This window comes from Borostomias antarcticus, assembly GCF_949987555.1.
Source record: "Borostomias antarcticus genome assembly, chromosome: 25".
NCBI lineage: Eukaryota > Metazoa > Chordata > Actinopteri > Stomiiformes > Stomiidae > Borostomias > Borostomias antarcticus.
This window is the reverse complement of record NC_140258.1, coordinates 4,576,718-4,604,077: the sequence shown is the minus strand read 5'-3', so window position 1 is coordinate 4,604,077 and position 27,360 is coordinate 4,576,718. Positions and strand designations below refer to the sequence as shown.

Here is a 27,360-nt window from a genome sequence, read left to right as displayed (position 1 = left end):
ATTTTCAAATATTTTTAAAGTAAATATTTTCCAAATATTTTTGAAAAGTAGGCTAATCGGCCTAACCTGGTACCAGTGAAGGCCGCTAAACTAGGCTAATTGGTCCATGTCTCGCCACTCCATATTGCACGCAGAGTTGAAAATGCTTCTTACTGCTCGTCTCCCCCCAGGGAAGATGGAAAACAAGCGTATTTCCCAAAATCTTGGCCATGTCCTTTAATGAGAGAGGATAATTACTTCAGGACAAACCAAGATCCAGAACCATATCCACCTAAAAACATAAGTCACTTAAAGTCATGGGTATCAGTGTTCTACTTGGTTCTCTGTGTGATGCCGATTGATGGAATGGCCGTATCCTTCAGAAATTCTCATAGTTAGGGTTGTCATTTACATTCTTTCAAAAATAATCTTGTGCAAAATGCTCTGAGCAAACACAAAGCTTCTTCCAGTCCGGATTGCTGGTTGGAAATAGATGAAAAAATAATCTAGACCCTGGTCTTGTTCTATTATCACAACTCTTTAGAACACATCCAACCACGATTGCAAAGTAGACCATGTACAAAATTCCAAACTACCCCTTTAAATGTAAATTTAAAAAAACACCAGCGACCACCAAAACAGCGACCGCCGAGAGTCCCCGTCTTTAGTAGTTATGGTGGGTTTAGTACTTACTTTAGTAGTGATGGTGGGTTTATATACAGATCCACTGTGCTGTGACATGAGCAATACATCCCAAGAATGCCGTTTGTCAAAATATGGACCATTATATGATTGTAAACAGACGCATAACATGGTTTATGATGCTATATACCAAACTTCACCTTTGAATAGACAAAGGGGACAGGATCATTTTCAAAATGTTTTCCCCCAAAAAGGTTTATTGGATGACAACATACAAGAACATCTTGAGCACGAAGTCCATCCCTGGTTCACCGGTCTCACTGTGGGAACACAGAAAAAAAGACGTTGGCACAGCAACAACAAGGACACGGGTACCATCTACTGTGTAACATCTTACTCAAAGAGGGTATTCTAGAGGGCAAACAGTTCCACAGGTCAAAAACTACACCTGGGATCTAAGTGTTACTGTAGAATGGAAAGGGCAACGGTAGCTGTAAATTGTTTCCAATAACTTAGTGGATTAAATTGATCAACTAGAGATTGGGAGGGAAGGGGCCGTGGGTCCTGAAGAGCCTTGTCACCAACACCAGACATGTCAAGTTAAGTTGTCACAGTGGACATTCAGCTCATTTGCCCCAGTCAGTGGTTTATGGATTTAATTATTGGTTACATGGGTTCTTAAACATTTGCTTCCCTTAACATACCTCAAAGTAAACAATCTGTAGAAGTTAGCTAATCCAAAAGTGATATTAGCTAATCCATGAATTAACAGTTATACTCATTCTGAATTAGCACCAATCAGAGTGGGTTTAGGGGAAAGAACCGCCTAACACTGACAGGGCAAGGGGTCTGGAGACACGAGGATTAGGTAAGAAAGGTGTCTGAATATTGGAAAGACAGGTAAAGGTGAGGCTGTGGGGAGACTAGGGCGAGACATGCAGAGGTACACGTCTATAAGGACATGAGATCCCATGTTCAACACAATAGCACACCATGCCCATTCTGCATCTATACCTGAAACTGACACCTCATTTCTGCAAAAGAAATCCATGGGAAGCAAAATAAAAGCAAAAAGATGGAAAGTAACATTAAACCCCTGACTTGTGTTCACTTAACTCCCAAGAATAGATCTCTGAATTACATTGGGCTGTATAGATTGTATCTCTTAAAAAATAAACATAAATAAAGCCACTGAGGTGAATGGAGCGATCTAACAATAACGGCCCTTCCTGTAATGCTACGGCCTGTGGTGTCAAGCCTGTTGTGTCAAGCCTATCAGAGATCAAATCTTGGTGACTTTGGATACTAATGACCAAATGAATAAGGTTTTAGAGAATCAAAGAAACCATTAGAGTTAATTTATAACTAACCCAAAATGAGTATCATGAATTAATGGGTGCTCGACAATCCGCATGGATGCTACATCCAAAAACCACAACTTTGTGGTAGGATTGGTTGTAAATGGTAAGAACAGGGGTGTATCTTATCTGAGGGGTTAGCTGGAACCACCACTCCTGCACATTGCTGCAGACGTTAGTCTACTTATAATAAACAAATTTACCTTCTACAGTCCAGAAGAACAATTGATAAGTGGAAAAATTGAGAAAATGAATACATAGAAATAGTAATGCAAAAGCTAAACTAGAGGAAGTAATGAACAAGGCTAATTGGGAAAACAAGAGCATTCCATGTTCATCAGGTTTACTTGGTCTGCTCTTTCACGTGCACTGAAAGCATCTTGAAGTAGTATCCTAGTAAGCATTCAACAGATGATCACTCATCCTCCAGTGCACATGGAAGAGTGGGCAGAAGAGGAAGCTCTCCAAGACGGTGGTTTAAATCTGGGTACGAGGGATGCAGACGTGTTACCTTTTTGCCAGCTGCGCCCACACTGGCCTTCTTGGTTCCTCGTACTTTCTTCATTCTGTTCTTGCGTTCCTTGCGCTGTTTTCTGGACGACTTCTTTTTTTCATAGAGACCATGCTGTGGGAACAGAAACACTTTTTTTTACCAACAGCAATTTGAATCCATGAGTGACCTTTGAGTGTTCCCATTCTGCTACTCAGCATGTTAATATGCTCCATCATAAAACCATCTGTTCAATATCTGCATGTCCCATGTCAAGGAATTATTTATATCACTCAAATTATCTTTACTGCAAGAGCTGCCTGAATGATGCACCCATGTTTCTCAAGATGGTTGTTCACTGCTTTGGAAGTCATCCACTGCCATAACAACTTACCAACATGTAAAAAGGTATGTTTCTACACCTAGGAATCTAATGAAAAGGCCTTTAACTAGGTGTTATTTGCCAGCGGTGTTAATAGTGCTGTATACAGGTTATCCATTCAGTGTTCGCTCACTCTGGCCAGTCTGTGCTTGGGCTCGTTCTTCTTAGCGTAGTCTAGAGAGTCGTAGACCATGGCGAAGCCTGTCGTCTTTCCACCGCCGAACTGGGTCCTGAAGCCAAAGACGAACACCACGTCGGGAGTGGTCTTGTACATTTTTGCAAGTTTTTCCCTGATCTCAGTCTTGGGGACTGTCGCCTTGCCTGGATGCAGGACATCAACAACCTAGAGAGACAGACGAGCATTAATGCCAGAATCCTCCTGGTCAGAAACGTTTCTTACTAGACAGTCATATGATTAAGAGCCCAAGAGGCATCTCAGCTCACCATTTGCTTCCTCTGAAGCAGCCGGTTCGTCATGAACTTCCGGGTCCTGATCGTCACTGTGTCGTTCTGCAAACAGATCAGTGGATTATATAGCATCACATTGTGAGACGTTACAAACACAATATTCCAATAGTTACACTCACATTAAAATAAAGCCTGCTACAAATGTTGTAACGTGAACAGCAGCAGTCTTTATGTCCTGACAACTTGAAACTGTGATGGAAGAGCAGGTCATTCACAACACCTGGAGGCTAGTAAGTAGCTGGTCAATCTAACATGACACCACTAGCTAGCTACACATGCTGACAAGCTTTACTAACAATACCCGAGTTATCACGAAAGCACACAAATGGCCCAGTGCCTTGCAATGTGTATATCCACAGTAGATATCAAAAACAACCAAGTTATTTTACAATATGAACATTCTGGTTAAGCAAATTTGTAGTCAAGAGTTAGCAAGCAAGCTACCTAGGTTATCTAGCTAGTTCTAGTTTATTTTATTCGCCACCCGATGAAGCTTGCCAACTAGATAAGTTTTTAGCCAACTTCGTGGGAGCCACTTCAATTATTAGTCGGACATAATCTCCCATAACCAACATGCTTCAACTAACCAGCTAGCCAGGGTGCCTGAGCATCGGAGCGGTATGCTACTAGGCCATTGTTTTTTTCCGAGTTGGTTAACAGCTTATAAGGAATCTTACCATTTTAATATTGGAGTATTTCAACAAAGTATATCTTGAAACCACATCAGCGGTTCAAGAATTGTACTTAGATGAAGTGATGGTGGTGATAAATACGGATTTATTATACAATTTACACCACAAGACTCACCATCTTGGCGTCAGCCTCTCTCAGGGATGTAGAAAAGGAGGAAGGACCCGCGGGCAGCCAATGAGATGCCTGAATACAAAATGTGCACCTTATCTCTTGCCTGATGTAAAATATGTTTAGAGCAGACTTGTAAATGTATGATTGTGACATAAATACTGAATGGATTTAGGTTACAGTTGTTAATGAATTATGACCATACTGTAACATTGGTCAGCTCCAAGAAGACCGGTGGAACAGAATAGAATAACTTTTGTTGTCCACCACTTATGGGGAAAACAATCTTGCTCAAGAGCACAGAGGCAGAGCAGAAACCGTATCACGATTCATGGTAGAAGCGGCTTGGGGGGCATCTACACCAGAAGATGCAAGACCAAGGCTAACAGCCTCCAGAAATCGATATCTCTGTCAAATATGCTGCGATTGCGCCCAGAATTTGAACGGAGCTCGTACACGGTAATATAACCACGTGATTGCAGGTCCAGTCATTCTGGAGAATGTGAACGCGACTTTCGTCCCGTGCGACTTTTGACCCGGCTCTCCCCATATTGAAAATCTATTAGCCTATATAACATAACCAAATGCAAATGTCTGTCACTAGACAGTCCAATTTAGGCTAATAGTCCATAAAATATGCTTCACTTTTATTTCATTATATTTATTATACAATAATGTCAGAGGGCAAACTTCATAAATAATAAACAAGTACTTCATAAATAATAAACAATTATGTGAATTCTTAGATACAATCGGCTATTCAATCACATAAGATTATGCCTTTCTTATGTACAAAAATACACACGCAATCATGCCTGTGGTTCACATGTAACAATAGAGGGTTTTCACGGCCGGCCAGGTTGGAGGTGTAAGCTCAGGTTTAGACTAACGACTAGATAGATAGGTCTACCTGTCTATTGATCTATCTATCTAGCTAGCTATTCAGTAGCTTCAACCTCCAACATAGCTGACTGATGACGGGCCGTGAAAACCTTCTATAGAGATGCTCTCCTCCATGAAAGACCTGGGCTGCGTTCCGAATCGCATACTACCCTACTATATAGTATGCCAAAACAGGATGTAGTATGTCCCAAAACATAGTATGCCACATGCAGTATGGCAAAAATACCAGGATGTCCTACTACATCCGGTCGTATTTTGCAGTATGCAAGCCAGCAGGCTTTTCTGGCTATTCTGACCCACAATCCTGTGCGCAGTGGAAATTTGCATCACATGTGCGAGTCATGACAGCTGTAGACGAATGTCGCGTTATGGACAGCGATGGATGTGGGCAAATTTCAAGGCGCAATGTTATGACAGGGTAGTATGTCCCAATTGGATGCCTACTGCTTGCAAAGTACATACTTTCTAAGGGCAGCTGTAGTAGGTACTGGTAGTAAGAAGTAGAAGTATGCGATTCGGAACGCAGCCCTGGTCTTGGTCTGCATAATGGACACGTCCTCCAGAGGGGCCTCTCGCCGGGCAGGTTTGGTGAAATGAACTTGTAGAGTGGACTCATTCACAACTCCTCTGCCGGTGCTTCCTACAGCACTGAGAGAAGTTGGCGACGTTGTTCTTTTTGAAGTTCTTATTCATGAAGGCGTAGATGATGGGGTTGATGAAGGAGTGGGACAAGCCAATGGCACTATGGCGACGATCATGTTGACTGTGATGTCATCATACCTGTTATCCAGGTAGTCTACGGATTAAAAGAAACATGGATTCGGTGGACTAGATTTATGTGTTAAGTCTATCTTCAGCTCCCTTCTAACTCCACTGATTCCACATGAAACCCTCAGATCATGTGTTTGACAACAGGAGACTTAGCGTAGGCCTATTCTGTCAGCATGTGTACCGTAGCCTATGTAACGGAGCCCAGCACACCGTGAAGAGCACGATGGTGATGAATTTCGTTGTCTTTTATTATTGTCCTTATTTCAGCTCTGCGTTGTGTTTTGATTTCAATAAAAGACGGCCCCCAATCTCACACAATACCACACAGTCCAGTGTCTCCTTTTCAGGTGTATTCCAAATGAATCTCTCCAACACGGGATTTGAGCCTCGAGCAAAAGCGGTTTATTACAGAAGGTTTGACATACAAACGGACGATGGCATGGCCTAATGTACAGTTGACCTCTCTGTATGCTGTCTGGACCCAAATCAAAGTATTGGTCTCGTTGCAACGTTCTTATGTGGTTTGAGTGTCCCCCCTCCCTCGTCTCTTCTCCTATAAGACTGTCTCTCTGGTCTCTTCTGTGGCCTTGTTTTGTCCCATTAACCTACGCCGCCTCGGCGCCCAGGCCTTTATCTCTAACCACAACAATGGTGTTTGGCCCAGAGTGTACCAGCCATGGAATGTCTTTATCTCATAAGTTAATGGAAGAGGGACACCGTTGCTTACCGAAAACTCAAGCCGACAGCCATACTCAGAGGTCAATCATCATAATTAGGAAATAGCTAACAGGATCATATTAAAAGGCATTTCTATGAAAATCAACCATATTCAACAATGGTGACCATCATCTTGATGGCTCTCTTCTTCCTCTTATGAGCATCACGCCACATATAGGGAACAAGAAAAAAATATGGACAGACAGGCCAACAGAGAGTAGCTTCTCATTATTATGTAAGATGATCAAAACTCTTAGAATTCATCAACATGTGTGTTCTAGGCCAGCATGCACGCCTGGAGAACCTTCCTGGCTTCCGCGGCTCGGCTCGTGGCCCGACTGGGGATACATTTCCCGGCATGAAATATTCACCTAGTCCGGCCCTGGTGACGAGGACAGAGGCGCCTCCGACATGTTTTGGGATCCAGAGCTCAGTGGTGATGCGAGTGTAGAGGATGAGCATGGCAGCCAGGGGGAGCAGAGACAAAGCCACCAGGATGAAGGTGGAGTAGAGCTGTCTATGTGTCACTGAACCACCAGGATGAAGGTGGAGTAGAGCTGTCTATGTGTCACTGAACGCCAGTGCTCCTGGCAACACACCTGATGGATGTCATAGAGGAAGTCATACTTGACCTACAGGGTACAGGTACAACTTACAATATTGTGTGTTACGAGATTTACCTTGATTTCGTGCAAATTTTGCTGTAGTCAATGAGGCCGTATTACACCATCTCCTACTGGCCTGGACTGAGGCTTTGATTCTCCTATCTATCTCATCCTATATTATGACTGGTTCAAGAAATAGAAGATTAAGTCTGGGTGCCAGGTTGTCATGAATAGAATAGAATAGAAAGTTTATTTCGCCATACAGTATATAACAAGTAGGCCTACTAGCTACTACAGGTACAGGTACATTGGAATTCTTGTTATCGCTTGTCCTTAGAATATCTTATCAGCACCAATCGATTCCAGTCCTACTGTATGTATGCAGCTAGACTTTATAAGGTCCCCAGTCTGGCAATTTACAATCCATAGTCTAGCAGTCTATCAAATGGATCCTCATCTACTTATTCCATCCAAGTAGGTAGGTAGTTAGGCCAATATGGGTGTTTTTATGTTTATATATTGTAAAATCCATCACCTCACAGAGAATGTTAACTGTGGTGATGGGGAGTAAAGCTTATAATGAATGCCTTGCGGAGTCATCCGATCAGCCCAGCCTCCAAGTGCATTATGCATAACAAACACGATTGTTGGACAGAACTGCCTAAGAAGGAGAGGGAATAGACTGTGGTGATACCATTGACAATTTAGCAGTACAAAGGCTTGTGTTCTATTCTGTTTCAATTCTCATAATCACCTGACCCTTTCTGACATGCTGAGCTTTATAGACACAGCGACCTTGGAACTCTCTGAGGGTTCTGTGGAGATACATTGACGAGTCCTCTATTTGCGCTGGGAGCTTATGGGATCAAATAGGGACAACAGGTTTTCCCCTCCATAGCTAGCATCATGTAGGCCATCTGTGGAGTGTAATGTCTCTTCATGTTGAGCGGATGGACTATCCCCTGACACCTCTCCAGAGCGACGCACGTCATGGTGAATATTCCAGTCACCACAGTTGTAGTCTGGACAAAGGGAATGGTCTTGCACACAAGGACACCTGCAAAACAATTGCTTACTGAAAAGTGTGTTCTGAAAGGAAGTGCTTCGATACAGCCCAGCATGGACTTGACTGCTGCAAACAGAGATTGGCCAATTTTGTTATGTAATGTTCTATTCTATTTATCGACCTGTTTCTTATAAGGCTTAGCCATGAGTGAAGTAAGGCCCATCTCTGTCCCACACTTTACCTTGGAATTATGTTATGGTAACTGATCTGTTAATTTTGCTGTGATAAAAGCAAAATTATATATATTGCTTGTGAATGGAGGTCATTATTGGTAACCTATGAAATCATTACCTTTCAAATTGTAGAAGGACAGCGACCAGTTGTTCATGTAACTAAGCCACTTCATCTGCTCGGTACTCTTCAGAATGTCAATGTGCCCTTGCAGCAAAACATCCACTACACTTTCATAATGGGCTTCATATTTATCTGACTGCTAGGCAAATTGAAGAGCTCTTCAGTGTTGAAATGCAAAATGCATAATCTGATCATTAGACGTGAATATTTTTGGTTTAATCATGAATTCGTGGATTGGTTAAAGAGGTAGTGTTCTATTTTGGACATTTAGCCCTATTTCTGATATGTCTAACATCAATCTGAAATATAGACACCATAATTTCACAGATCGCTCAAGTATTGAGCAAGATCAAGATTTACATCCGATTCAAATTTCTTTACAATGGAAGTTGTCAGAGGCTAGTGATTCGTCACTCTACAGAACACATTTCCACTGCTCCGTCCAGTGGCGCGGGGGGGGGGGGCCTCGGTGAGTGTTGTGGCGAATGAACACATATCTCACTGACCACAGGCGAGTGGAGATCCTCTTTGGGGGCGATTCTGAGGCCCAGCGCGACTCACGGGAGCTTGTTGATCCAGTTGCAGTCCGTCAGGCTGGCCTGAAGGGCAGCCTTCACAGATTGATGGAACTGTTTGCAGAGGTGTAAGTAGCGAGTGGTGAGTGGTAGGCAGTGGTGCCTTAGCCACAGTGTTCCAGAGTTCTGATGTGAACTTTGGGCAGTGATCAGAGGAGAGGCCAGACGTGGTGTCGAAGCAGATGACCCATGTCCCGATGAACGCCCGGGCTAAGTCAGTGGACTTTGTAGACATGCGTGGTATGGCTTCTGGCCAGTGGGTCGTCCTGTCCACCAGAGCAACGAGGAGGTAGGTGAAGCCATGAGAGGGGGCAGTAGGCCTAAGATTAGATTAGACTATGTCAGTTGAGAGTGTTGATTGTATGAGAGACGTCACACAGGAGTGTAGTGCCTTGGTCATCTTCCAGACGTAGCCCGGGTCTGTGTTTTGGTCCGCTGCCATATGGGAGTAGTGGAGGCCCAGCTGTACCGTCCCCACGATGGCTCTGGACAAGTACTCTGTGACGAGGTTGGATTTGCCAGCGACAAGTTGTATGTCTGAACTTGTAGGTGTAGGAGTGGCGTTGCTGGTGGGCAGACCATGGCTCGGCCACTTTGGACATGGCAAAAGTGACGGGCTTGTGGTCCACTGACACTGTGAACTCGCGGCCCTCCAGTAAGAACTGGAAGTGCCAAACGGCGTGCCAGAGTCCAAGAAGTTCTCTGTTTAAGGTGGTGTACTTGTGCTCCCTGGGTGTCAACTGATGGCTGAAAAAGGCAAGTGGCTGCCAGCGTGCAGATAGGGTAACGCCATGCTCCCTGCCTAAGATGTCCACCTCCGAAGCAGGTAGAACGCTCCTTTGAGCACCCGTGTCACAGAGGTGTCTGCATCGGGCAGCCTGCTTGTATCACCAACACTCAGGGCGCTTACTTACCCAGTAGGTGTAGCATCCTCTCCAACTTCAGAGAAATGGCGTTGGTAGCCATGTTCAGGGTGGTCTAAAGAGTCTTCTATAGACCGACATCAGGGATCACCAGTGTGGTGCTGAATTACTTGAGAGAGGAGATTACTCAGTTTTTCTGTTTGTGAGGCCGATCATTTATTTCACTCCTAACAATGTCAACCTAAACTGAAGGTCTGGTCCCTTATGTCCTGCAGAAACTGCCGCCAAAACAGCAACCCCCCAATAGTGTTCATGAAAATTTGAATTTTTTTTAAAAACACTTTTATGCAATGCATCGATCAAACACAGTATTCCATCACTCTAGTTGCCAGTTGCTCATTTGAATGAATCAGTGGCCTGTAAAGTAACATTACTGACTACAGAATATTGGGGGAAATCCAATCCAATGCAATACTGAGACAATCACTTAATAAGAGACATATTAAATGATTGAGTGTGAAAATATATTCAAAAGTGTATCACATGGATGGTATTTCTAATTAATGTATAAACTAGTCATCAGGCAACTCATTTAAATTTGATACTCTTGTGCCTTTCGTGTTTGCTTAAACTTTGGTTGTAACTCACCAAGTTGCTCTTGAAAAGGGTGAGTCATTCCATTCAAGCACAAACTCATATGACCCATCTATACTTAGAAAACATATAAGCAGTTACTGGGCAGAATCAGGTCCCTGGAAATTTTTTAAAGGACCATTTTAAAAAGCCTTCTCTGTTCTCTCATTGATTGCTTGACATCTTTGAATACAGAGCTGTTTCAAGGTTATATAGTATGGGATCAAGTAATTAGGGACACCTTTTGGTGAACTATTTACCAGTATTGTGGTGGATATCTCTAGCATTATTTAAAATTTACTTTTATTTGTATTTCAATGGATCAATGACAATGCACATGAGCTAAATGTGGAAATTACACATTAATCCACATTAAGATTGGCATTGATAAAATCAATTAAATCAATTAATTTCACATTGTTGTCCGTGTACTGATCATGATGTGAGTCTTTAAATCTGTATGGAGCAGATTATGTATTCTTTATATCTATCTAGAGCAGATTGTGTATTCTTTATATCTATCTAGAGCAGATTATGTATTCTTTATATCTATCTAGAGCAGATTGTGTATTCTTTATATCTATCTAGAGCAGATTATGTATTCTTTATATCTATCTAGAGCAGATTATGTATTATTTTTATCTATAAAGCAGATGTATTCTTTATATCTGTCTAGACCCCAGTGCATCTTGGTTAATGAGCTGTACAGGCAGGCATCACACAGAGAAGCTTTTGTGCACAGAACATCAATATGAAGAGTAATCACTACTGTAAATGGCTCCATTGAGTGCTTTAGCTTCAGGAGGTGAAGTAATGGCTGTTGTTGGAATAACTTTACGAACCACTTAGAATGTCAGTAAACTTACTGGTCTGACAACATTACTTTCAATCTTATAATAGCCACAAGCACTTTGCAATAGGACAAAAGCACATAAGGGCTGTGCAGCATTGTGCAGGCTGGCTGGGAAAATTTATTTTTTTCAAAGACTAAGGCAAAATATTAAAGAATAAACCACAAAAGTCGTCCTCATTTAGGAACTTTATTGATCTTGCTGTAATCATGTCCACTGGTACTGGCTTTTCTTTAAAAATAAAGTTAATTTTAATTCAGAACTGAAATTAGGTTTGTTTCAAATTTCGTTTAGCGACATGTTAGCCCTCAAAGTCAAACCACTGGCCTAAAGTTGGTTTCCAATTCAAACCTTGATGCCTTCAGAACAAAAACACATTTCTAATCAAACATCAAAAATGCAATGCTAAATATGGACAAACGCTTAGCATGTTTAACATTATCCATACTAATTGCTTGTCATGACGCCAAATTACAAGTTACATTTCCTTTGACACACATTGTTTCACCCCAAACAACCTGAATAGAAAATATAAGCAGCCTAACTCAAAATACAATCTGTGAAATGTATGTTGCAACCATGGAATGGGAACAGGATGTGTTTGCTGACAGTAAACAGCCGTTACAATGCAATTTAGCAGATAGAACTGAGATCGTGGTTAGGAAATATAAGGTCTGATTCATTAGCATTGAGCACTTGTTGGACACTTAAACAGTGAGCTCTCATGTATCACACACAACTTAAAACCTCTTGCTATTTTCGTTTTCCTCACAAACAATGATGACATTAAACACTTGCACTGTGCAAAGCTAAAATCCTTACAGCTGCTGAAAGAAACGTGAACAAAACAAACAAGCTATGTTCTCAAAAAAATACATCATTTCTCAGTTGCTAAATACACTACTGACTCAAACTTAAAGCCATGAAAATAAATCTTTGTGGTGAAGAGTGTGATTTCAAATTAAGACTTTATTTTCGTCTTTCTGTAAGGCATGAGTAGAGACTGACGTGCAGTGAGGAGATAATAAAAGAATTAAAGACAATGACTATAGAAGAGTGAGGATATATCTTACTAAGACAATGACTATAGAAGAGTGAGGATATATCTTACTGTATGTGAAGTTACACAGTCCAAAATGAACACTTTTCCTGAGCCCCTAGACACTTCTGTCTTATAGATTTCAAAGAGACTGGATGGGCATAAGCTTGCAGGTGCTCATTTGATTCTTTCAGATTTTCTGGGTGTGTCTATGAGAAGCGACTACAGGCATGGTCAGACAGGGCAACAATCCTCTCAAACAGACTTAGTCTTGTCTACACACTTCTGACAGCAATGCACTATGAGGCAGTCTCAGACCAGGTGGGGACTGACAGTTTATAAAACTTTTCTGCCTTTCAATATCTTGCACACTCCTTTTGTTATTTTGAGAAAGTGACAAAGGTATGCAAAAAATAAAATGCATAGAAAAGACTATAGGTACATTTCAAGTTGTGAAAAATCTCATTTCAAAATGAATGTCTGGTTGTGAACAATTTTCAATTTAGTCTTGTATCCATAATTTTATTAGATAATATTCATCATATCAAAATAAGAAATGTAATTAAAATATTCCCCAAAAATGACACAACCGATTTTGTGGAATTGTCTCTACAGGGATAATGTTGAAAAATGAAAGTGCCAAATTAATCATTAACAGGATCTTACTTCCAACATAAACAGTAAGAATACAAGAATATAACCAAGTCCAAACCAATAACTATTTAATTCCTTGCAGTAACGGCAACTTGTGTTTCATAAACCTTTTCATTAGATTGCTAATGGAGATTATAAATTAAATATATGAATAATAAACATAACTCCGGATCAAACTTCAAAACTAATTCTAAATGAGAAGCCATTTGTATACTCAGCAGAAAATCCTGTACTCCCATGAGCAATATCATAATTTAATATGGAATATATCAATTTATTTGCTCGTTGAAAAAAGATGGTAAACCAAAATATATAAAGGTAATCAAATTCCTTTACCAAATAATCCCTAAATATGACAGAAATACAGGCTTGCATCAGTTTTAGAAAATATTGCAAGCTTGGAATGACAAAGAAATTTCAATCGGATTTGAAAGCAAAATGCCAGTCACATTGTCCCCTTACATACTGTAGCTTCACTGGTAACTTTAGACTAAATAACAAGTAAGAGATGTTGGAGTCATTCAAGTAGTTTTAAAGCAAAATATAAAACAATATGTGTTAAGGTATTCGATGACCATAACAATTCTAAGAAGTATCAAACCTTGATTCTGACCAGTACTGTTCTAAAGAGTACAATTCCATACACTATGGGTACATGGGCCCATCAGATATTATCTCAAGTGGTCAAAGTCTTACAGTGTACTCTGTTAAGGATTCTTGATTGATATTATGGCTGTCACAGTTATCTTAGACTTGGGCATTAACAATTCATGAATTGGAAAATATCATTAGGTACCTTAAACTCAGGCCCTTTCCTCATTGTATGACTGATATGCACGGCAACTGCCAACCCTGAAACCTAGCCTTGTGCCAGCTTCCAGGGTTGGCCCTACCGTACTGCATATTGTACAATATCCCCATGGTTTTACATACATTACACCCAGCAGCGAGACAGAGAGCTAAAGAAGAAGGCTGCCATGAGGACTCACAGCATTTTGTTTCTACAAGCCGAGCCGCTGGCACACACGAGTGCCAGGTTATTTTCTTCTTCTGGTGTGGGTCCTCAGTGTTAGATGTCCATCTCAAACTGAGAGTCTTCACCTTTAACACAATGACAACATCAATTGCAGGGTAGTGAATACATTCTTATCAGTGCTTGACATGGACTGAAATGGTGACTTGGACTCACTGGTACTGTTTGTATTCAGAAGCTCCACAGTCCCACCTGATATGCAATCAGAGGTGGGGCCGGTTGCATAAAGCTAGATTAAGACTAGTCTAAGCCTTAGACTAGTCCTAAATTCTCAGGTTATACAAATTAAGACTGTCTGTTGCATAAAAATTAAGACCGACTTATTTTGAGGTGAAAAAGTTAGACAACTCTCCCCCTGGCTAAGCCTTGATTTAAGAACTTTGTTGCTATGGAAACAAATATGCTTATTGTCAGTTGGGAGTTTAATTCTATTAGTTTCATAGGCCTACGAGATGGCAAATCTTTGGTTTTTAGAAAGAGCATTAAGAAAAGAAAGAGTATCCAGTATGTACACCTTTGGAGTAATGAAGAGGAGATTCCATTGCCTCCATGGAGAGCTACGAATGTCACCAGTGAGGGTCTGCGAAATCATCTCTGCTTGTGTGGTGCTCCATAACTTGGCAAGGTAGATCTAAGCCTAGTAGTAGTCATATCATGATTCGATGATATCAAAGATATCAGTGCTGTCATTTTAATCCACTGGTTTTGTGATAATAAACCTGTTCACCCTTTTCAGAGACCTAGCCCTTCCTGATCCTGATGAGCCAGAGCATGGGCCGGAGGAGGCGGAGCCTCGGCAGGAACATGAGCCTGAGATGGAGCGAGGAGCCGGTCGTTATGTCCGTCAGGCGCTGGTGGAAACCATCTTTGCTGCATGATAGCCACAGGCTACAACATCAATATTGATTGGATTGACATTTTATTTAATTATTATGTATAACTTGCAATTATTACTATTATTTATAACGTGCAATTATATGTAGGCCTAATTACATTAGTATGACTGTCCATATGTTGCAACAAATCCCAATCTCAATCATTTGTATAGGGATGATCAGTACAGCATGTACAGCATCAATCATTCATTCAATCCTTATAAATCATTCTTGTTCAATCAACTACATCTGTGTTATTTCTTATATTTTAACTCCTATATGCCTACACACACAAAACACACATTTTAATCAGTGATGGGCAAACTTTATTTATTTAGCCTCTTTCTTTCATTTTAAATGTTCACAGACAGTGTTTTCAACAGGCTATTTACAGGTTGATTCATTGGTGTTGGATTGATTTTATGAAATGATCACAGACTGATTTCAGTAGACTATTTACAGGTTGATTCGTTGAGTTGGATGGGTTTTATGATTCATTTAAATGGTAAATGGACTGCACTTATATAGCGCTTTTCCACCTAAGCGGCACTCAAAGCGCTTTACAATGGCCTCTCGTTCACCCATTCACACACACATTCATACACCAATGGAGGCAGCTGCCATGCAAGGTGCTAACCTGCTCATTGGGAGCAATTTGGGGTTAGGTGTCTTGCTCAAGGACACTTGTGGACAGTTGGAGCTGGGATTCGAACCGCTGACCATTTGATCATTGAACGACCCGCTCTACCAACTGAGCTACAGCCGCCCCGTTTTTGTATGAGAGTCTCTGGATTTCTAATTTGAGTTTTTCTTTCTCTAATTGCAACTTCTCTATTTCCAATTGAAATTTAACATGCTCCACTTCAAGGTTTCTGTACTGCCGCTCTAGGACCATGGCAACAGTAACCTTTTTAGCACCTTCAGGGGTAACGTTTTCACCAGCGTTCTCCTCCTCGATGTTCAAAGCTAAAAAAAACAAACATATAAAAAGATGTGAATGTGATGTCTCCATTTAACATTTACCGTAGGTTAGGTAGGCTATGCACACTGCAGTGCTGCATTTGGGTTAGCGCTGTTCTATCATGCTGCACTTGCTATGTTATGCATTTATGGTCGTTCTTGAATTGATTGATTGGGTCTGCATACAGTAGGAGTGTGGCAGATTGCAACAATGTATTAAGGGGGTGTGCCGCGGATATTAAAACTAGCAACAATGTATTGAAGCAACGACGGTGTTGATTCTTGATCCTCTACTAGGCTACACGAACACAGGCACAACACAACAACGACACAACCCTAACGTTAGCTAGCCTAGGCCTACACTGTAAAACGCTCACATAGCGAGTGAATACACTACAAACACATTGATATATATTAGATGACATGTATGCTGAAGAAATGTAGGCTAGCCTACTTCACCTGCGATGTCGTTGCTGTCCGTTGACAGTGCGGGGGGGCAGGACGTTGCTAGGCCAGCGATCGCAGCCCGAGCTGGAGCCGGAGAACGCACCTCTCTGGGCGGCAAAGGAGCACTCTCCACTCCCTGAGCTCACTTCTTGAGCTCCGGGAATTCCCCAAAACAGTGGGGACTCATTCCCATATATTTCTATAATGAGCTCAGTTGTTCTTTTTACTTTTGGGGGGGGTCCTCCACCAGTCGCTGGGTTTTTTCGTTTGAACAGTTCCTTTTTCGATTCCTGAACCATATTTTTAAACCGTTTTTGGACATCTTTAACTGTTCGGTTGACCGTTGGGTTTATGCTGTTTACTTTTTTTGCTATTGTTTCCCAGGATTTTTGTCTTCTCGCATTCCCATTTAGTTGGTTGAAACAGCTAAGTAAAACACCCTTCTCCGCATTATATTCCTCCAATAAACAGAGGTTTTCTGACACATTAAACGGTGTTGATCTTTCGCTGCCAGTAGGGGTAGCTGTTTCGTCCGCCATTGTTTTTCTCTCTGTCAAGTGTCTTACTTTACCTAGAATGCTTTGCGTGACAGGCTATCTAAGTCGGTCTTACTTTAGTCACTCATAGGTGAGCTTTATGCAACAGGTAAATTTAAGTGTCTATAGTAAGTCTGACTTAAAGTCAGATCTAAGTCTAAGACTGGGTCTAGCTTTATGCAACCGGGAGCTCAACCAGCAGAACATCGAGGTGAACTCCAGGCTAAGTCAAGCACTGCCTTTTATCATACTGTATGACAACCTTATCTTATCACCACATGAATAGATGTGAGTAATCTGTGTCTGACGATAAATATTCCAGCGCAGTGAGGACTATCTCGTCACCACCACAACGCGCTGAGCTGCAGTAATGTACAGTAGGAGTGTGCTCACCGTTGGCTGGCTTGCCGTCATGGTTGTTGGCTTCATTCTTCCTGTTCTCTCGCAGCACGTTCTGGCTGGTCACCCCGGGGATGACAGGCAGGTGGGCAGGGGGGGTCTGGGCAATGGGGGAGTTACGTCGGTCCAGTAAGAATTTACGGTCGTAGATGATCCGGGTTCCTGTGAAGGGGGACAACATCATACACAATATCAAAAGTACATTAATTTAAAATTGTGGTAAATATTATTCAACCAACACTACAACCACTATCTGGATAGGTTCGATGGAAACAGGATCCCAACAATAAATGATAATGATAAATAAATGATCAAAAGTAAATAACAAAAGCACAATAAAAAGCTTAAACGTGTTTAAACTGGTAACACCTGGCCATATCCAGCATGTGAAGGTTGTAAAAACAAGACTTAGCGTTGTTGTTTAACAGTGATAGCCAGGATATAGTGAGCAATAAGACGAATTTAAAAAACGCTGGCAATAAAAATAATTCACTGAACTATTGTTACACTGTAACACTACAGAATCACTGCGCTGAACACTGACCAATCACATCGCCGTCTGGGACGGAAAAGGCGGGGCCAAGCATTGTTTTTGTTTGGCTGCTTTGACAGCAGCCTAGGCCACGTTTGGCAGACCTGCGTTCTTATGAGGTTTCTGTGCAAACGGGTGCAAAACACATATCGTAAAGACGTTAAAACGTGTAATATCACAATTGCGCTGCGATTACCTCCCGGAGTGGTTGAGAATAAAGTGCCTCCAGGGGTGGTGCAATAATCATGAGGTAGCTGCGTTGTGTCGTTGATCAACACCGTCCTAGTTGGGATGGCCCTGCTCTCGCTGAACTGACGACTGGTCGACATTTTTAACCCAAATTTGATGACAAACTAAACAGCTGGCAAACTGTGTGTGGTTTTCCCCTACGGACGGTGGGACCCTGGGCCTTTCCCCTCTCTCGGATCTCTTCCCAAAGCTTTCTTGTCGCTCCTCTCGTCCTACCAGCCGCTCAACACCGTCCGCTCCCAGGAAGAACAACAGTGCCAGGCCGGATGGGACGCAAGTAGGGACGTCAGCAAATGAAGCATGAACACGTGTGTGGTATATACATATGTATCTCCACTGTATTCCTTTCTGTTCAATACATGCCTGCATTGTTTGTATGTTCATATGTTTCAATAAAAGAAAAAAAAGAAAAAACTTATGGAAAAACAACAACAAAAAAGATACGTGTATGGACGGAGTTTTGGAAATTAAAATAATGAACGCTGGTCTATACTTGTAACTTTACAAATTCTTACTCACTCACATCGATAAGGAATCAGAACTCTCTTGTTACACATGTATTATCCATGATGCATTGCAGACAAATACCAGGGTCGTCTGGTTAATATAACTGATATGATCTCATATTTACATATTCATTCTGCATGACCAAACTTTATGTTCAAATGCTCATAATTATTCATAATTATTTATTAGCGTTACAACCCGTGCGCATGCGTGCTGTGGTTCCACGGACAGAGCTGCTACCGGCTAGACCCTTCATCATCACACCAGTCTCTCAGCAAGGGATCAACTCAGCTTCAACATGAGCTTCACAGTCGAAGAGAGGGGGAATCCCAACACATTGAGCTATCGTTTGTTTTATAGTAAGTACAGCACCCTTTCTGCCATATACGTGTAACTAGCCAGCTCTTGATGGAGTCTGTGTCATGAGAGATATGCTAGCTAGTGCTAACGTAGCTAGCAAGCGGTCGGGCCCCTCAACCTAGTTGGCTCGGCTGCCTTCCACGTGTCACTTGTATTCATTCATTGATTGAACAGTAAATCTGAGCAAGCTATATATATATATATTATTAGTTGCGTATTTAGCACAAGTGAATAAGATAGTTGTTCATATATGAGTCTGCTAGCTATGATTTTAACTGACAGAAGGGACATTATTAGCTAGCTAGTCTCAACTCCAGACCCATGAGTTCTCTCACTTTCGATCTCATGTGGAGCGCAGCAACGTTACTCGTAATATTGAGTCTGAAGAGAGACTAGCTAGTCTGAAGAGAGACCAGCTAGTCTGAAGAGAGACTAGCTAGCTAGCCCAGCCACCTTGATATGGTGCCAGTTACTAAAGTGAAGTGGTAGCTATGTCCTGTGCTGTAGTCGGTCACTCTGGTCTGGTCTGTTGCTTCCAGTTATCCATTTTCGAAAGGCGAAATATTATAGTATACGATACGATTTTTGTACAGTGTAACCTTTTCAACTAGATTTGAACCAGAAAAGACTTCTCGGTTTGTAGCCCATATCATAAAGTGATGACTCACTTGCAAGTTTTTCATACGACCGCGCCCCCAGCCTATACACGCACGCGCGCACACACACACACACACACACACACACACACACACACACACACACACACACGGGGGCAAATTGCCAGTTTTGGAACCTTTAAGGCAAGGCAAGTTTATTTGTATAGCACATTTCAGCAACAAGGCAATTCATAGTGCTTTACAAGACAAGACGAAGTGCAAGAAACACATTGTGCTTTCACACCTCCCTTGTTTAGTTTGGTTAAACCGTACCAGAGTCCTCTTTCCCCCTTGGTGCGATTCGTTTGGGCAGGTGTGAATGCAGCCATCGCACTCGGGTGCGCACCAAAACGACCGTACCGAGACCTCCTCGAAGAGGTGGTCCCTCCCGGTCCCAAGTGAACTCTGGTGCGGTCTTTGTGTGGTGAGCACAAATGATGATCCAACCTCGATTTGACCAAACTTAAACATTATTGGATTATACCAGCTCTTGTAGGTAGCTGCCCAGTGCATTGTGGCGAACACTTCCGCAAAGATGCATCATGGACAGACCTGGAGTGCAGAGGAGGTTCAGTACCTCATTGGGATTTGGGCAGATTATATAAGTGCACAACTTTCAACTGTACACAAAAACAGTGAGATATACTCGATCTTTAGCCAACGTCTGAACCTCCGTGTGTAATTCTGACCAATTACAGAGCAGTTTGGGTGCTCCCGCCCCCGACACAGCTTGACCAATAAGTGAAATGAGCGTGCATTTTGGTTCGCTTCATCAACTCATCAATTGGTCCAGACAAGAACCCAAGAATGGGTGTGAAAACGACCGAACCAGCTAAAAATGAAACTATTTTAGAATCTAGTGCAAACCAAAGTTGACTAGAGCAGACTGCGAGGAAACACCCTAGATGCCTAGTTGAGTACCTAGGATGCTGTAATGAGACAGTATCTTATCATTGAAAATGAGGGCCTTCCCCTCAGTTGTATTCCCCAGAAACTAAATAAAGGTGATGATGATGAGACAAGAATTCCAATGTACCAGTACCTGTACTCGTTACGCATGGCAAATAAACTTTATATTGTAGTCCACACACACACACACACACATTTTCAACGGCAGGAACTAAGCTAAATAATGCCCCATTTCCATCTCACCAAAAAGTACGCACTCAACTCTACTCAACTTGCTTTTTGGGGCTTTCCACTGCAAAAAAGGAATGTTGAGGCGAGGAGAGATGTTACTTTTTTTAGGACATGTTCTGAGCACTGTTTTTATTCACAACCATAATATGTGTTATTATGCACATAATGTACTGCATGTCTACACAATACAAAAAGGCTGTATACATTTTATTTTCTGGCTGGTAAAGAAAAAAAGGGTTGTGCGGGTAGAATTTTTCATCTGCCAGACATTTGGCTGGTGAACTAAAGTTAATTTTGACCCCTGCCTCTACTGTATATGACGTCATGACGACCAGTTACATTTGGGGGGATACTCTTTGCAGTGGAAAGCGCAGTGAAAAAAGTAAAACCAGTAGAGTTGAATCATAGTCGAGGGACTTGGGGAGATATGAAGTTTGTGCAAATTTATGCAAAAAGCACCAAATGTGGTCCAGATATGGTTTAATGATTTAGCAAAAGTGCCCGAGCCGGCAACTCCTGGGGTTGCCATGGCGGCCAAATCCAATATGGCTGCCTGCCGCCTGGTTTGGGCTTTTGAACCAGGTGAGCTACAAATGCAAACTTGGTATCTATTTTACACCTTTTGAGCATAAGAAACACATTTGAATATAGATTTATGATGGATTCAATCTAGAGCACCCTAACTTGGCCAATATGGCCGCTATCCTGAAAATTCCCCACATCCCTGACAGAAGTCTTCACAGAGGAGATGGAGACGAGCCAGTATCAGACCTCGCACATACCTGTGAGTATGTGTGTGGTCAGCTTTGTCCTACACCTGCTCTGTTGGAGATAAGGGGGCAGAAGCACCCTGGTGAAGGTGCTGGGACCACAGGGACAGCACACTGGCCAGACAGGCTGGAGCACCAGACAACAGAACACTCCATCCTCTAATCCCATCTACCATATTTTATCACTCACTTAACTACACTCTCCACAATAAACCACTTCTTTAGCTGGGTGCATTTATTGGCTCTACAAAGTAGTTCCTGATGCACAATTGCACAGGCAGGCTCCTGGGCACAATGTACAGTACATACCCCCACTGTGCTGGCTGCCCACAGGTGAACAGCCCAACTAGGCTAAATTGTGCAGTGCAGGCCAGGCCAGCTGAATGTGGACGGAAGACGGCGCTCTGGATAAAAGCGTCGCCTAAATTACTGTAATAAAAAATGTAATGTAATATTAGGCCGACTGCTGGGATGCTGCTATCTCTTAATGCCCCCTTCCCCCCCATCCTGCTTCCCCTAGGTCCACCCACCACCTCACCTGGCTTTCCACAATGTCATTCAGACCAGTAGCTTAAAACAACACAATTACTGGTAAATACACAGAATAATAACTATGCTGCTGCCTGGTTGAATGGCCCTACTGTCCCCAGCTAGAGAGAGGGCTGAAAATATAAATTCTACCCTCTTTTTTACACTTCTACATCCTCTTTACTTTTTTCACTAACACTATCTTGAGTCTCTCATTGTCCCTCACCTGAGAAAGGGGGGTATTACTTTCACCCCTGTACGTTAGTGCGAAGTTATAGCCAAAACCTTTTTCGGATGGCGGGCATATTGGACTTGGCTTGGGCTCTCTTGCAAAAATCCTTAGAACATGTCATGCCCTGACCTACATATGGGCACTACATATTTGGGGCTTTTTGCATGTAAAATATCCCTAAGGCCCTCCATGCCCACCTCTCAGTGTAGGTGACCTTATTGTCAGACAATCTAGGCTAAAAAAGGGACAAATAAAACACAAACATTATGGTTATCTTTATTCATCACACAGTGAAACACATCACACAGTGTAGGGAGGCGGCAAAGCTGAAACACACACAAGTGACAGGAGCGTCCACCGATGAAGCTCTTCTTCTGCTCTTCACCCATCACGTTGTCCTTCCCCCAAGGGCAGCCAGGAGTAGACAGAGTGCATGGGCCGCGCCAGGGGACCAACCCAAGTGCTCCTGTCTGTCTTTGTCAGGGACGGACAGTGTTAGTGATCTGTTCTTTTCAGAATCAGTATTTGTTTATTGCCATGCCGTTTTTCAGCGTACTAGGAATTTGCTTTCGGCCATGCTGTATAACATCGGACAGCTACATCTGCATATTTTTCGTATTGGGGGAAACCCTAGCGAACATGGGGAGAAGATGCAACCTCCACACAGAAAGACCATTGCCACTGTGCCACCCATGAACAATTGGGGCTTCCGTTTCTTGCTCAAGGACACTTCGGCACACCGGGAGCTGGGATCAAACCAGGGACCTTCCGATCCCCAGCCGACCCCCCCCCCCCTCCCCCGAACATCACTGTTGTTGTCCTGTTCTAACAATGTTGTATTTTCTTCACAGAAAATGCTGATGGCAAGTACATCTCACCATTCCATGACATACCAATGTATGCGGACGAGGGCCAGGTAAAGCATTTCACCTTTATTACACCAATTAAGTTGGGTGTCTATAGCTCTAAATGTAAATAAATGTTCCAAATGGAACTAAGCTGGTGTACCTCGTCTTTTGATTCAGATACTTTCACTCGGATTCTTTCAAAAAATGTGGTTTGGAAGTTTTACCGTGTTGCTCTTCGACCGTTTGTCTGCAGGGAAGAGTTGTGAGGTCATAGTCTATTGGTCAGGACAATGGTCTTAACCCTTCCAGCACTGGGTGAACTTTGTCACTGGGTAGCATTGGATTACCTATTACCGTATCTCTCAGGAATAATTGTTTGTTCTTATTTGGATGGCCTCTCATCTCATCTAACGAGATACTGGCCATAAAAGAGCTTTACTGTTGCTGTGTGTTCTATTTACAACTTGGTATGATGAGACTCAAGTGTCCATCCGCTCCGCCACATATGTTCTTTTCACACGCATACTTCTGAAGTATGACGCATTCTTCTGTTCTTTGCAGAGCATCTTCCACATGGTTGTTGAAGTACCAAGATGGACGAATGCAAAGATGGAGGTAAGATTCTGTGATAAAACATCTTGTGTGTGTGTTTTTTTTTGAGGCACGTTATTCTGCTCTGAGTTGATGCTGGACCTTTCCCCCGGTGTTGTTGCTGGGGGGTGTACCACCTGTGCTGCTGAGGAGGCACACCTATAGCAAGCATGCTCTTCACAATAAAGGCTAGACATATTGTTACAATAGAAACCCTACTTGCTTGTGCCATTTCACTTTTCAGAGAAAAAACAACTTTTCACTGTTGTCTCGTAGTAAGCCTTGATAACATGTTTTCCCCACACAAAAGCAAGTTGGCAAAATGAGTTTTGAGAGTACATGTTTTTATTTCATTTTCAGATAGCTACAAAAGAACCTCTAAATCCGATTAAGCAAGATGTAAAGAAGGGCAACTTGCGGTACGTCGCCAACGTCTTTCCACACAAAGGCTACATCTGGAACTACGGAGCGATACCCCAGGTCATTCTCTCACCTTTCATTCTCGCGTGGAAAAGTCCTCCTTGGTAGCTCATAATTGGTATGTGATTGATCCCATATCAGAACAGCCAAGTGAATATCTAATCAGTGTCACTTTATTCCAATGACGTATTGTTTCTTGATAGACCTGGGAAGACCCAGGACACAAAGATGTGGACACTGGATGCTGCGGTGACAATGACCCTATTGACGTCTGTGAAATTGGCTCCAAGGTACATCACACTACTTTACTGTCTAGATCCACTGGATCCATCGGGTTTTATTTATCAGTTAACATAGAACTATTTTCACTCGCAGTAGATACGTTTTTAAACTTCCGCTTGAACTTTGGGAGGTCTTGACTGAGTTTGGAGGCTCTGTAGAAGAAGACCTGCTTCTGGGTCACATGTCTACACAACAACAAGTCGAGAAGCCAAGGATTGCTTTGCAGCTGGTATATCATTGATAGTGTTAGATAGACGTCTATGTTGATCAAAACAAATATGGGACGCGGATTAATCTTAACTTCTCTGGCTTTGTTGTCAATACAAATCAATGGATTTATTTAATATGATAAATAGAACCCGATGGGAAGCATATTTTGTGGCGTTTTTTGGTCAACATCAATGCACACCAGTGACCACTCGCTGAGTTTCCTGTCTTTGAGAGATTTCTTGATGCACCTATTGATCCAATGTGTTTGTTAGCAGCGTCAGGTCATAACTTGAGAGAGTGCTGCGTTTGTCGATGATTGTAAATAACCTTATAACATGGCTTATAATGCCAGACCTGTCCTTTAATGATTTTGACAGTAGGTTTCTTACTCTACAGCATCTTGAAGTGTGGCCTGGTTTATGACTGTTTCAGTGTGTCAGATGGCCCCACAGACATGCGGGTACGGTGTGTGATGTGAGATGCTCTCTCTAGGTGTGCTCGCGGGGAGAGGTCATCAGAGTGAAGGTCCTGGGGGTTCTGGCGATGATTGACGAGGGGGAGACTGACTGGAAGGTCATTGGGATCAACGTGGAGGATCCAGAAGCCAACGACTTGAACGGTGATTTTCAGTTACATCCTCTCACAGCTCAGAGCACTTCGACTCCCAGATAAACTCTAAAATTAATTGCTTCATTGCTGGCGACTATATTGAATACCTCAAGAATCGATTTTCAGGACCAATTGTGTGTGTGTGTGTGTGTGCGCGTGTTTGTGTGTGTGTGTGTGTGTGTGTGTGTGTGTGTGCGTGTGCGTGCGTGTGTGTGTCGCAGACATCAGTGATGTGCGGAGACTGAAGCCGGGCTACCTGGAGGCCACGGTCGACTGGTTCAGGAGGTACAAAGTGCCCGATGGGAAACCAGAAAACCAGTTTGCCTTTAACGGCGAGTTCAAAGACAAGGCATGTACAGTACTGCATCCTGGCCATTCTCATACAGCGAGCAGCGTTGTAGGTTTTGTTTTGTTTGCCTGAGCCTAAGCTGCTTTCTGCAATAACCTTCCCCTGCAAAGCAACATGACATCGTTAAGACCTGGGATTCCAGGCAGATTGACCAAATGGTGTGTGTGATTTCTTGACTGTTGTCAATGTGTAAGGTGAAGGTCTCATGTTGCTGTTGCACAACATCATAAAATCCAGTTGCAACACAGTCTGGCAGTCTCTGCTTACTTAGTTTCTGCTTACTTAGTTTCTGGTTACTTAGGTTCTGGTTACTTAGTTTCTGCTTAGTTTCTGCTTACTTAGTTTCTGCTTACTTAGTTTCTGCTTACTTAGTTTCTGCTTACTTAGTTTCTGCTTACTTAGTTTCTGCTTACTTAGTTTCTGGTTACTGGGATGTATTAAGACATCTGTGATGGTTGATGTCTGACTGTGTTCTCTCAGGACTTTGCTCTTGAGACAATCAAGAGCACCAATGGCTTTTGGAAGGCGCTCATCTCCCAGAAAACCGATGCAGGGGGACTGAACTGGTGAGAAGGAAATTGAATATAAGATCTGCCACTGAGAGTGCCTGTGTGGTTTACCTAGCCACGACTAAGTTTCAGTTTCAGGAATTTTTTTAAGAACTAAGGGCTGTAAATGCGCATTTCTAATCATAAAAATAAAATGTACAATAAAATATACAATATTTAACAGTTGTGACCATTCTCCCTTTATGCAGCAAAAACACGTGCGTGTCATCCGGAGACAGTCCGTTCTGCTGTTCAGCGGAGGACGCCAAAGCTGTTGTTGAGGGGGTGAGTGTCTCCTTCTGTAATGTCCGGTTTGCTCATGACAAATTATTAGGCAAAATGTAAAATAAAATAAAAATGTCTTCTTTCAGACATGCCCCTGTGGAACAGAAGACCCTATTCCCATCTCAGGTACTGTATGTCATTGTTGTGCTGCTGATTCCTGTGAGGGTCTCATTCTTCCATCACATTTAACCCATCAAACACGGGGAGGCTAATATCACAATTATGCTATCATTATCATAACCTCTAAAAAAGTGGATTCACTGATGTTTTTCTAATCACAGTTTTTCTCCCCCCCTCAGTTGATAAATGGTTCTACTATGAGAAGAAGTAATGTGTGAGCAAGATGGACCAGAGATCTCATCTCGTCTGTTGAGTGTACGGTACTTGAAGAGAAAATAAATTGGGACCACTGCGCAGACTTAACGCCCTCATCCCACAGACTGAAAACGCCCTCATCCCACAGACTGGAGATGCTGACTAGTTTATTGTAGGAAGAGAAGAGATATAGAAAATAATGTATTGGCACAATTTGTTGTCACTGTTATTTAACAAAGGTCTCTTTGGAGATGTGCCGTCAAACTACTTGCAGATAGTATGCTGCCTATATCTACTTGTGTACTGTATGCAATAATCTCAGTTGCTTTAATAAAGCCTCTCTTTAGTTGAACTGGTTGGGGAGTACTGCGTGTGTGTTCATTTTAACAAGTGATTAATAGTCTGGGTACTGTATTACTGTATCATTGTCAATATTCTGGAGAAGTCCCTCAGACCTGTGTGCCATGTATGAATGAATACGCCTACGCAGATCCATGATGGAGGGTGTTCTACTGCCCTCTAGCGTTTACTGTGCTGTAGTTCATCCTCACTGTTGTCATACTCATTGAAACCATCTTTCTTTGGCGG

General features: G+C 42.4%; 4 protein-coding genes across 6 annotated transcripts; 1 reads left to right on the top strand and 3 right to left on the bottom strand.

Moving 5' to 3' along the window:
- Window positions 1-858: 858 nt before the first annotated feature.
- Window positions 859-4,191, bottom strand: rps24 (ribosomal protein S24). The gene is made up of 5 exons (XM_084458797.1): window positions 4,127-4,191; window positions 3,296-3,361; window positions 2,985-3,194; window positions 2,491-2,604; window positions 859-941 (listed from the first exon to the last, which is right to left on the bottom strand). Exons 1-5 carry the CDS (start codon window positions 4,127-4,129, stop codon window positions 939-941), a joined length of 396 nt encoding a protein of 131 aa, XP_084314923.1. The 5' UTR covers window positions 4,130-4,191; the 3' UTR covers window positions 859-938.
- Window positions 4,192-6,613: 2,422 nt separating this feature from the next.
- qrfpra (pyroglutamylated RFamide peptide receptor a) lies at window positions 6,614-8,528 on the bottom strand (the record flags this gene model as incomplete). Its single annotated transcript, XM_084458742.1, has 4 exons — window positions 6,614-6,664; window positions 6,860-7,038; window positions 7,997-8,173; window positions 8,474-8,528. 4 exons carry the CDS (start codon window positions 8,526-8,528, stop codon window positions 6,614-6,616), a joined length of 462 nt encoding a protein of 153 aa, XP_084314868.1.
- Window positions 8,529-11,573: 3,045 nt separating this feature from the next.
- On the bottom strand, window positions 11,574-18,357 carry eif4ebp2 (eukaryotic translation initiation factor 4E binding protein 2). 3 transcript variants are annotated; one of them, XM_084458640.1, is made up of 3 exons: window positions 18,070-18,357; window positions 17,336-17,503; window positions 11,574-14,192 (listed from the first exon to the last, which is right to left on the bottom strand). In XM_084458640.1, exons 1-3 carry the CDS (start codon window positions 18,200-18,202, stop codon window positions 14,161-14,163), a joined length of 333 nt encoding a protein of 110 aa, XP_084314766.1. In that variant the 5' UTR covers window positions 18,203-18,357; the 3' UTR covers window positions 11,574-14,160. The 3 variants fall into 3 exon arrangements, with proteins under 3 accessions (XP_084314766.1, XP_084314767.1, XP_084314765.1); XM_084458641.1 differs by having other exon boundaries at window positions 11,574-14,186; XM_084458639.1 differs by lacking the exon at window positions 11,574-14,192 and adding an exon at window positions 15,117-15,965.
- A 471-nt stretch (window positions 18,358-18,828) lies between these two features.
- Window positions 18,829-27,106, top strand: ppa1b (inorganic pyrophosphatase 1b). The gene is made up of 11 exons (XM_084458868.1): window positions 18,829-18,988; window positions 23,167-23,231; window positions 23,725-23,778; window positions 24,115-24,234; window positions 24,378-24,464; window positions 25,159-25,285; window positions 25,497-25,624; window positions 26,105-26,190; window positions 26,382-26,457; window positions 26,544-26,583; window positions 26,757-27,106. The coding sequence occupies exons 1-11, from the start codon at window positions 18,928-18,930 to the stop codon at window positions 26,786-26,788; spliced, it is 876 nt and encodes a 291-aa protein (XP_084314994.1). The 5' UTR covers window positions 18,829-18,927; the 3' UTR covers window positions 26,789-27,106.
- Window positions 27,107-27,360: the final 254 nt, after the last annotated feature.

Bases quoted from the DNA above. Each gene is read 5' to 3' on its own strand.
- rps24 (XM_084458797.1), bottom strand. The intron at 3,195-3,295 runs GTGAGCTGAGAT...CTGTCTCTCTAG, and splicing joins TGCTTCAGAGGAAGCAAATG to GTTGTTGATGTCCTGCATCC. The intron at 2,605-2,984 runs GTGAGCGAACAC...CTGTTCCCACAG, and splicing joins CCAAGCACAGACTGGCCAGA to CATGGTCTCTATGAAAAAAA.
- ppa1b (XM_084458868.1), top strand. From the start codon at position 18,928: ATGAGCTTCACAGTCGAAGAGAGGGGGAATCCCAACACATTGAGCTAT. The intron at 25,625-26,104 runs GCATGTACAGTA...GTGTTCTCTCAG, and splicing joins ACGGCGAGTTCAAAGACAAG to GACTTTGCTCTTGAGACAAT. The intron at 26,191-26,381 runs GTGAGAAGGAAA...CCCTTTATGCAG, and splicing joins GATGCAGGGGGACTGAACTG to CAAAAACACGTGCGTGTCAT.
- eif4ebp2 (XM_084458639.1), bottom strand. From the start codon at position 18,202: ATGTCGACCAGTCGTCAGTTCAGCGAGAGCAGGGCCATCCCAACTAGG. The intron at 17,504-18,069 runs GTAATCGCAGCG...CCCCCTTCACAG, and splicing joins ATTCTCAACCACTCCGGGAG to GAACCCGGATCATCTACGAC. The intron at 15,966-17,335 runs GTGAGCACACTC...TGTTTTTTTTAG, and splicing joins TGACGGCAAGCCAGCCAACG to CTTTGAACATCGAGGAGGAG.